Source organism: Megascapheus bottae, chromosome 6, assembly GCF_031878675.1.
Source record: "Megascapheus bottae isolate mThoBot1 chromosome 6, mThoBot2.hap1, whole genome shotgun sequence".
NCBI lineage: Eukaryota > Metazoa > Chordata > Mammalia > Rodentia > Geomyidae > Megascapheus > Megascapheus bottae.
In genome coordinates this window covers 69,235,273-69,246,242 of record NC_143514.1, presented here as the reverse complement: position 1 = coordinate 69,246,242, position 10,970 = coordinate 69,235,273, and the positions used below count along the sequence as shown (strand labels likewise).

Genomic DNA, 10,970 nt, shown 5'->3' with positions numbered 1-10,970 from the left:
CTGAGGGCTGGGAAAGTAGCTTAGTGGTAGAGTGCTTTTCCATGCACAAGGCCCTGAGCTGAAACACCAACACCACAAAAAAGCAGTATGTAATAAATACTTAATTGGAAAACTTAAAAAATGAAATACTCATGAAACTATAGGTGGGATTATATATATATATATATACACACACACACACACATATATATATATCTTAACACTCTTCTTAAAACTTGAGTAATAAAACTGCCATCTGTTCCCTAAAAATGTCATATATGTATATATTTACATACATATGCATATACATACACATACACGCACATTTGAGAGGCTGTGTTCTGGAGGATTCAGGATTGAGGCCATTCTGGCAAAAAAAAAAAAAAAAGGCCGGGAGTTTGGCCTAGTGGTTAAAGTGCTTGCCTAGCATGCATGAAGACCCGGGTTCGATTCCTCGGAACCACATACATAGAAAAAAGCCGGAAGTGGTGCTGAGGCTCAAGTGGTAGAGCTCTAGCCTTGAGAAAGTCCAAGGACAGCGCTCAGGCCCTGAGCTCAAGCCCAGGACTGGCAAAAAAAAAAAAAAGTCCACAAGACTCCAAAATAACCAACAGCAACAACAAAATTTACTGGGCTGGAGGTATAGCTGAAGTTTTTGTTTTGAGTGCATAGAATACCAGTTGAACAAATAAACCAAGCATGTGTGAGGCCCTGAGTTCAAACTCCAGGACCAGGAGAAAGGTGGAGGGGACAAAAGGCAAAAGGCAACTTTTATCACAATCACTTTATTGCACCCAGGACTTATCAGAATTCAGACTACCCTCAGCCCTGACACCACAGAACAGCTCCTGCACCTTTAGGCTTTTGCACAAGATTTCCCCTCTGTCTGGAACATCCTTCTATTCTGTCTGTAAACCTCTACTAACCCTTCCTGATCCAAGACTCCAAGGTGCTTCCTTAGATGGTTCATTCTAGGAAAGCCCTTGTCATCCTGCACCCAGACACCAAGCAGAAGCCCAGGAAACACTGAGTGATGGCTAGTACAATCAGGGGCAAGGCAAGTGGAAACTGGCACCGCTGCGTGGAATATAGGGAACCAGAGCTCGGAGATTTGGAAGCTCTGGGTAGTAAGCAGAAGGTTGTGGACACAAGATGGGATTCCCTTGCATATGGGGTCGGGGTCAATGATCCAGATTGAGATTCAAATACATCTTTGACCCTGCTCCCTCTCCTCTCCTGAATCATGGTAGTAGTGGTAGCTGCTGAGGCTGCCTGGCCACCCAGCTCCCATCTGATACCTCCCACCCAGACAACCTGGAAGCCCCATACCAGGGTCCTGACCCAGGCTGACCAGCCCCTGTGGCATGAGGCAGTGGATGGGCAGCCAGGAAAGTCCACACCTTTATCGCTCCCTCTCCCAGGTCAGGGAGCTGGGCAGGCCCAGCAGGTCCTGGCCAATCCTCAAGTCTAAGGATGGGCCAACGTGACCTGACCAATTGAGGTGTGTACAGTGAGTCACTGTGGCCAGACACAAACAACTTGACCAGGCCTTGTTCCCATGCATTGCCATGGCAGGGCCCCCTGCACACCCTGCCCCCATGTCTTCTCCTCCCCCACCCCAGCTGTCACCACCCTTCACTTGGTCTTCTGATGGAGTTTGCGGCGCACCAGCTGGCTGAGGAAGAGGGCAGTGAGCACGCTGCTGGCCACAGTGAGCAGGAAGAAGCCGGAGAAGTTGTGGGGCCAGCGAGTGTGCAGAGGCTCGTAGATGGGCCTCCGGGCCTCGTAGTCCAGCGTCACAGCCTCCAGCTGAGCCAGTGTGCACAGCACCAGGAAGACATGAAACACCTGGTGGCCTTGCCCGAACATGTGGCAGCTGCCAGGGAACCAGCGCTCAGGCATGACGGTGGAGAAGAACGCGGCAGCCAATAGAAAGAAGACCACCTGGCACTTGTGGTAGAGAAGAGCAGGGTCATCCGTGGCAGGGTGGGGGGACACCAGGACACGGTGTACCACAGGGCTAATGTCCAGTGCGTAGGCCAGTGCCGAGGGCACCTCCTGGCACATGCGGCCCAACAGGCCCGGCTGCTGGGTGTACTTGTTGTAGCAGGAGCCAGCGCAGGAAAGCCAGGCGAGGAAGGTAGCTGTGGGCAGGAAGATGGCTTGTACCTGGGCATGCCAGGCAGGTTCAATGGCATAGTAGAAGTGTGCCAGGGCGCTTCCAAACTGGTACACGGCCACACCCACATAGTCCAGGAAGAAGAAACTGTAGTGCCAGAATTCAGACTTGGCCTGCAGGAGGTGTGCCAGGGTGCTGAAGGAGAGGTAGGTGAAGGAGGCCAGGACGAGGATGAGCAGTGGCAAAGCGTGCGGGTCCTCCTGGAAGTCCACCGTGCCCGCCAGGACAGCCAGCCGCAGCAGCAGCGCCAGCGCAGCCAGCAGGTGTGTCCACACGTTCACCGCCTCGTTGTGCTGCTGGAAGAGCGTGCGGAAGTAGAAGCGCCAGGTCCGGTGCAGAGGCCGGTACCCTGCGTAGATGTAGGGCTTCCAGAAGAGGGGCGGCACCTCGGCGCGATCCACCGTGAAGACAGGCTCTGGCTGCACTGGCTGCTGGCCGATGTGCCACAGACTGGACAGCAGGTGGCTGAACCTCTGGGCTACCGCCATGGCCATGGCTGGGGCTTGGGGAGAGAGCTAGAAGAAAGATCAGAGCCACGTCAGGAGCCCAGGCCCCTCCCGCCCAGGTCTTCCTCCTTCCTCCCAACACCTCTGTCCCTAGGTTCTAAGAAGGAAGAAGGAAGTGGTCATAAGAAAGAGCTCAGTTCCACCCTTGTGAGAGCAAGAACACTGGTATTCTTAGCTATTCAGGAGGCTGAGATTTGATGAACATGGTTGGAAATCAGCTTGGGTGGTGGTAAAGATTCTTATCTCCAGTGAACCACTGGAAAGTTCAAAGGAACTGTGGCTCAAGTGGTAGAATTCTAGCCTTGAGCAGAAAAAACTAAGAGACAGCACCCAGACCCTGAGTTCAAGATCCAGCCCCAGTGTTCCCTGCCTCCCCAGCCTGGGCCCCACACAGCAGCTCCAGCTGTTTTCTCTGCTAAGATGAAGACCTATCATTTTGAATCCAGGCGATGGAGACAGGCCTCCTCAGTCCTGGGAGCAACTGTGAGTACTAGCTGACTCAGCGCTCCCACTGCTAAGCCCTCTACTGGCTCTGCCCACTCCCACCAGCCCTACAACCACAGTGCACTTCAAACCCAGCCACAGCCTCACCAAACTCTCCTTGCCACCACTGCTTCATGTGTCTTCTAGCTTTACACAAGTCTCCTTTACCTAAGGCATTTTCCTCACTTTGCCTACCTGGAAAACTCATATTCATGCTTCTAAACCCATTTCTGTAATGCTTTCCTTGTTTCCCTGCCCTCCTGGCCCCCACCACCATCTCTGTGCTCGAGTGTCTACCATCAGACCACCCTTGGACAGTTACAACACCCCAGTGAGTGTTACAGCTGTCAGTAAGCTGTGAGCTCAGTGAGAGTGGTTTATCCAGTTATTTTGTGACCCGCTGGTGTTTAGCAAAACTCAGTATTTGCTGAATGAAAGAACAACCTAACAGCATTCTCCTAACACATCCTACCCTTCCTTCAAGACCTAACTCAAAAAGCCACTTTTTCTTTCTTGAGAAATATTCCCCTGGCCTACAACTAATCCTCGAAGTGGAGGTGTGGCTCAAGTGGTAGAGCGCCAGCCTTGAACCAAAAGAAGCTAAGCAAGAGCATGAAGTTCTGAGCTCAAACCCCACTATGAGAGAGAGAGAGAGCGAGAGAGAGAGAGCGAGAGAGAGAGAGCGAGAGAGAGCGAGCGAGAGCTGGATGCAGTGGCTCACACATGTAATCCCCTACTCAGGAGGCTGAGATCTGAGGATCAAGGTTCAAAGCCAGCTTGGGCACTAAAGTCTGTGAGACTCTTTAATTAACCACCAGAAAACTGCAAGTGGTGCTGTGGCTCAAGGGGTAAGGCGGTAGCCTTGAGCTGAAGAGCTCAGGGATAGCGCCCAGACCCAGAGTTTAAGTCCCATGACAAAAAAAAAAAAGGTGGGAGTTAGGCCTAGTGGTAGTGTGCTTGCCTAGCATGCATGAAGGCTCAGGTTCGATTCCTCAGTACCATATACATAGAAAAAGGCAGAAGTGGTGCTATGTCTCAAGTGGCAGAGCACTAGCCTTGAGCAAGAAGTGTCCAAGGACAGTGCTCAGGCTCTGAGTTCAAGCCCCAGGACTGGCAACAAAACAAAACAAAAAACCTTACCCTTATCCTCAACCCCATTCCCAGTGTCAAGTCTTTCCTGGCCCACTAATTCCAAACAGATCAAAGCTCACCAACCCCTCCTCCAGGCACACACAGCCCTCCCATCACTTCCCACTTAGCCCCAGGGACCGGCCGGAACACACTTCCTTTCCATGCGTTTTAACACAGTTTAGGAACACAATAAATGATCACTCACATTATTATTATGAATAGCAGTAGTATTGGAAATAGTCTCAGCCTACGAGATTTACCTGGCATTTCTAAAAAGTAAGCCCCTGGGGCTGGGACTAGGGCTTGGTCTAATATACGTGAGGCCCTGAATTCAATCTTCGGGACCACAAAAACAAACAAAACGGTGGTCCTTCAGTCCTTTAGTAGCTAGCATCACAGTTTACATCACCTCTAACTTATATCCCTACCAGGGAATTTAGAGACCAGGAAAATTGGCTGGAATTTGGACTTCTAAGGACACTGACCTTATTTAATAATTAATTGCTCTCAGTAAAGACTGGAGTAAACCCTCTGGGCTCAGAATCCTAAGAACTGGTACTTTCAGGCTCAAGAGAGATGGAATATGTCGTTCCTAGGGAAAGGGGACACTTCCCCTGTCCCAGGGCAGACATGGGGCCTGGCTATAGGCATTTCTCCCCAGCCCCAGCCCTGCTCATTCACATTTCCTTTTCTGTTGTTTTTGTCGGTAGTGGTGGTTGTGGGGCTTGAACTCAGGGCCTAGGTGCTGTCCCTGGGCTCTTTTGCTCAAGGCTAGTGCTCTAGCACTATGAGCCATAGCACCACTTCTAGTTTTCTGGTGGTTAACTAGAGGCAAGAATCTCATGGACTCTCCTCTCCTGCCTGGCTTGTCTTCAATCCATGATCATCAGATCTCAGCCACCTGTGCCCAGCTATTGTTTTGCTTTTTGAGTCAGGGTCTTACTCTGCAGCCTAGGCTTGCCTCAGAGTCAAGAACATTCTACTTCAGTGCCACAAGTATGGATTATAGGCATGAGCTATTATGTGTAGCTGTGATTTCCTTTTCCGGTATCTCTGTTCAAGGCTGGCATTCTACTTCAGCCACACCTCCACTTTTCTGCCCAAGCTGGCTTTCATATTTTTTTTCTTTCCTTCAGTCATGGAGCTTGAATTCTGGGCCTGGGTGCTGTCCCTGAGCTCTTCCGCTCAAGGCTACCACCCTATCCCTTGAGCCACAGCGCCATTTGCAGTTTTTTAGTGGTTAATTGGAGATAAGAAAGAGTCTTAGGGACTTTAGTGCCCTGGATGGCATTGATCTTTGATCTTCAGATGTCAGACTCCTGAGTAGCTAGGATTATGGATGTGAGCCACAAGTGTTCAGCTCAATTTTCTTTCTCAAAACTAAAGGTCACCTCCTCATTTCTCCCTTCCGATTTCCCATTCCTACCTCCTTCCTCCTCACCTCCACTTGACACACCTATACAAAAGTTCCTATAGTTTGAGGGACAAAACAACAGACCAGGCTGGGAGTTTGGCTTAGTGGTAGAGTGCTTGCCTAGCATGCACAATGATAACCCGGGTTCCATTACTCGGTACCACATACATAGAACCACCAGAAGTGGTGCTGTGACTCAAGTGGTACAGTGCTAACCTTGAGAAAGCCCAAGGACAGTGTTCAGGCCTTGAGTTCAAGCCTCAGGACTGTAAAAAAAAAAAAAAAACCCAGAAAGCCCAGACTGTGGAGGGCAGGGCAGTGGGCTTCAGAGAGAGAGAGCCCTGGTCACTCCGAAGACTTCCTACTGGTTAGCTCTATGCCACGATCCAGCCATATTACTTAACAGATAGCTGCAGTGGACAGGCTCCCTGCCCAGGGGCTCACCTACACAATGTCTGTTGGCCCACAAGATCCAAGAAGGAGGGAAACACCTGGTACCCACCCTGGAGAATTGGAAAAGCTCACTGCCCCAAAAGTGGACATCCACCACTTGCCCGGATCCTTAGTTTAAGTTTGTAACTTGCTGGGCGACTTAGAAAAAGTTTCTAAGCTCTTTGAGCTGGTTCCCTTGGTTACGATCAGCGCACTAGACCAGCTGTCTCCTGGGCTCTTGGGAAAGCAAAACAAAATCCCAGATGCTCCCAGTCAGCTCTGACATGGGGTTGGCTCTGCTTTTTTGTGGGCTTTGCCCTTGGCTCAATTCCTCAAGTCCTAGGTGATTCTCCCCCTCTTGGACCCTACTTATTTACTAAAAGTCAAGGGAGAAGCCTAGTACCAGGGGTTCACGCCTCTAATCCCAGCTACTCAGAAGACAGATCTGCAGATCAAGGTTTGAAGTCAGTTCTGGCAGACAAAGCTAAGAGATTCTTATCTCCAATTAACCAGTAAAAAAGCCAGAAGAAGAGCTGTGGCTCACGGTGTAGAGTGTCAGTCTTCAGTGACAAAACAGGGAGAGGGAGAGCCTTGAGTTCAAGTCCCAGTACCAGCACAAAGCAAAACAACAATAATAAAATAACCCTTAAGAAAGAGATTGGATTCAATAATGATTTCACAGGGGCCTTGAAGCTCTGGGCCATTCCAACAGTACTGATTTTAGACCTACTTTGTGCTGGATGCTAGTGTCTCAATAGAGCAGTTTGAAACTGTCCTAAACAGCTAAAAGCCCAGAAACTCAATCCCTAAAGGTGAGAGATCAGGATGCCATTAGGCTGCCCTCTTTTAGTTCATAGCTAACTAGATCACACTCTATCAGTATCAATTGGCTAGACTTCTGCCTCCTTCTTGGCACACAGAATATTCATTGTTGCTTTTCTGGGCTCTGATTATTCAGCACATTCTCTTTATGACCATTTCATCTCGTGGGAGAACAAAGTCTAACCTCAGATAAAGATAAGACCATATCTTGTGCTACCTCATTAATATGGATAATGTTCATATTCCATATACCAGCTTCAAAAATAATTCAAGTACACAGGAAAGTCAGATAGGAAGAGTAAAAAAAAAACTTTGATGGAAACAATCCAGATGTCCTACTGCAGATGAATGGATACAGAAAATTTGGTATATATATGTATATATATATATATACATATATATGTATACAATGGAATTCTACATAGCTAACAGACAAGATAAAATAATGGCATTTGCAGGGAAGTGGATGAATCTAGAGCAAATCATGCTGAGACAAGTCAAGACCAAAGGAATAAAAGGCACAGGGTATCCTTAATATGTGGCTATTAGATCCAAACAGTACAAGAGCGAGGACTCAATATATGCGTACCCAATGCTATGAACAAGGTACTGGAAATATAAACACAACTACATAGACATAATGTTTTATTACATAGATTAATATGCATCTATGACATACAAACCCTCAGCCTAATTTTAATTAAGTTCTAAAATCTAAATGCCAGTGATTGTATATAGAGATTCCTTTCTTGAATACTTGTTTGTTAAATACGTCATTTGAAATATGATGTAAAAATCAATGTTAATAAATTCTTTAATAAAATAAACTTTGTACTTCCTAGTCAGTACATAGAAAGTCACTACTTGCCTCAAAAATAAATAAAATTAAATAGTCCAGACACAGGTGGCTTACACCTGTTAGAACTAGGATTCTAGTTACTTAGAAGGCTGATGATGTAATTTGAGGCCAAAGCTGGGTAGAAAAGTTCCTAAGACCTTGTCTTAAAAATAACTAACAAGGGGCCAGGAGTTTGGCCTAGTGGTAGAGTGCTTGCCTAGCATGCACGAAGACCCCAGTCTGATTCCTGGGTACCACATACATAGAAAAAAAAAACAGAAGTGGTGCTGAGGCTCAAGCGGTAGAGCTTTAGCCTTGAGAAAGTCCAAGGACAGTTCTCAGGCCCTGAGCTCAAGCCCAGGACTGGCAAAAAAAACAAGGGCCAGGAGCATGGCCTAGTAGTAGAGTGACTAGCATGCACAAAGCTGTGGGTTCAATTCCTTGATACCACATAAACAGAAAAAGTCAGAAGTAGCATTGTAGCTCAAGTGGTAAAGCACTGGCCTTGAGCACAGAGAGGCTCAGGGACAAAAACCTAGGCCCTGAGTTCATGCCCTAGCACCAGGAAAAAAAAATAATAAAGAAGGCTGGGGCCAGGAGCATGGCTTAGTAGTAGAGTGCTTGCCTAGCATGCACAAAGTCCTGGGTTCGATTCCTCAGTACCACATACACAAAAAAAAGCTGGAAGTTGTGCTGTAGCTCTATCTAGCCTTGAGAAAGCTCAAGGACAGGCTGGAAGTTTAGCCCAGTGGCAGAGTGCTTGCCTGCATGCACGAAGACCTGGGTTGGATTCCTCAGGACCACAATACATAGAAAAAAGCCAGAGTAGAGCTCTATCCTTGAGAAAGCCTAAGGACAGTGCTAGGCCCTGAGGTCAAGCCCCAGGACTGGGGGAAAAAAAAAAAAAAAGAGGGCTGGAAGTGTGGTGGTTCAAGTGGTGAAGCCCCAGCAGAGCAAACACAAGACCCAAGTCCAAACTCCAGTACTGCAAAAGCAGATAAATAAAGGCACATATTTGTATGAGTAATTCCAAGATCCCTGCTACTCAGAAGACTGAGTGAGGTAAATCCCTGATCCCAGGAATTCTAAACCAGTCTGGGCAACAACAGCTAGATCTCATCTCAAAGAGATAAATAAGCAGAATGATGACATCGCTGGCCAGGTCAGGGAAAATCCTTCCTGAGAGTCAGGCCCAGGCCAGAGGCGGGGCAGAGCAGTTTGCTTCCAGTGGATGTCTGTCTCTGAGAACTTTCTCCACAACTCTCCTAGAGGTCCCTGGATCACCCCTGTCTGGAGGCTAAACCCCAGTGCTCATGCCTCTCAGGCATGGCAATAAACTCCACGACACCCAGAGGTGGACATGGTTTGGACAAGTCCCAGCAGGTCCCTGAGTCTCCCAGCAACCAAGTCACCACCCTCACTACAAACCAATCCCCAACTCAGCCCGCTGTGCCCTAAGAAAAAGTCCCTCAGTGTCTTCTAAGAGGGCACAGAAGCAGTTTTTGTTTGTAACTGCAAACAAAAACTGTGAGTCTCCCTTTGTAGCTAGAAATGTGATCAGCATGAACTGAGTAATTCCCAAGGAAACACCCTGGAGCTCAGAACTCACCCTGGCTCTGAGCTGACCCTGAGGCTCTGAGCTGACCCTGAAGTGGAGACATGGGTCAGAGAGGTTGGGTAAGCTGGTTAAGGTTACCCAGCTTAGGGCACAGGAAAGGGACCCAAGTGGCCTGGCTGACCAGGGATGCTGCCCTGTACAGCAAGCAGAGGCTGGTCAGGGCAGCTCTCATGGAGGTGCAGTCTCTCTCCAGGGGCTCAGAGGTGCACAGAGCCAAGACAGCCAGAGCTCCTGTTTGCAGTTCCACCTTTACCCGGTACAGCCAGATTCTGAAAACCCACCAAATATCCCAGCCTGGGCCTGGAATCCCCCATGGCTTCCAAGGGCCAGCCAGGGGAAGTCCAGAAGCCCCTTCCTCCCCCTGCAGGGTGACCCGCCTCATCTAGGGATGCAGGAGTCTCTCTTGGTCCCCCGCAGTGCCATTCCCACAGCTCCCAACCTGGACCCCTACCCCTTCTTGTTCGGAACTTCCTAGGTTCCTCCTCCAGGAAAGGAGTGCTGCCTGCGCTGGCACCCAAACTTCCTCGCTGTGGTCCCCGGCACCCTGCCCTCCCAGCCAGTTCCCTGCCCTGTTTCTGCTTCACCATCCCTGTCTCCCCAGGAGTACACCGACTCAGCCCTCTGCATCCCTCCACAAACAGACAGACAGACAGACAGACAGACAGACAGACAGACAGGCTGATATACCGACAGGCAGGCAGGCAGATAAGCAGGCAGGCAGGCAGACAGACAGGCAGACAGGCAGGCAGGCAGACAGACAGGCAGGCAGGCAGGCAGGCAGGCAGGCAGGTAGACAGACAGACAGGCAGGCAGGCAGGCAGGCAAGTAGACAGACAGACAGGCGGGCAGGCGGGCAGGCGGGCAGGCAGATAGGCAGGCGGGCAGGCAGATAGGCAGGCAGGCAGGCAGGCAGGCAGGCAGGCCGGCAGACAGACGGACGGACGGACGGACGGACAGACAGACAGACAGCCTACCCTGCGTCCCTCCATCCACGTCCTCCCCTTCCATGCCTGAGGCGCCCCCAGTTCCTCTCTTTATCCCACTCCTCCCCAGAGGCCCCCAGGTCTGCCGCATCCCCTGACCCGGCACGTGCGGAGCCCTCCCCGCGGCCAGCCTCACCTCCAGCCGGGCTGAGCTGCGATCAGACCGCGCAGCTTCCCGGCTGCAGATACTGGGGCGGCCCCGGCCCCGCCCCGGCGGAAGCGGGGGAGAGCGCTGCGGGCGAGGGAGGCACCGGCGGGCGGCGCAGGCTGCGGCTCCGGGAGGGAGGCAGCCCCGGCCCTGCCAGGCCCCGCCCCGGCCACATGCCCCGCACCCGCCAACCCACGGCCTGTTGGAAGGATTCAGATGAGGGGTTCTTTGTCTACAGCAATTTACTAGATGCAGAAAAACTAAATAGAAAATAAAAGCCCTTGAATCTGTCAGGCAGGATGGTGCAAACCTCTAGTCCCAAACACTTGGGAGACTGAGCCAGGAGAGGCCTTGACATCACTACTTAAATCCGTGGACAGCAAAAATAGCATAGGAGAAGTTCCCTTCGAACAGAGAGGAGGCAGGGAATTGAAACA

General features: G+C 50.2%; 1 protein-coding gene across 2 annotated transcripts; it reads right to left on the bottom strand.

Moving 5' to 3' along the window:
* Positions 1-927: 927 nt before the first annotated feature.
* Paqr7 (progestin and adipoQ receptor family member 7) lies at positions 928-10,602 on the bottom strand. Of its 2 annotated transcripts, none has more exons than XM_090335522.1 (2): positions 10,522-10,602; positions 928-2,673 (listed from the first exon to the last, which is right to left on the bottom strand). In XM_090335522.1, exon 2 carries the CDS (start codon positions 2,650-2,652, stop codon positions 1,615-1,617), a length of 1,038 nt encoding a protein of 345 aa, XP_090191648.1. In that variant the 5' UTR covers positions 2,653-2,673; positions 10,522-10,602; the 3' UTR covers positions 928-1,614. The 2 variants fall into 2 exon arrangements, with proteins under 2 accessions (XP_090191648.1, XP_090191647.1); XM_090335521.1 differs by lacking the exon at positions 10,522-10,602 and adding an exon at positions 10,377-10,433.
* Between the last annotated feature and the right edge of the window lie 368 nt (positions 10,603-10,970).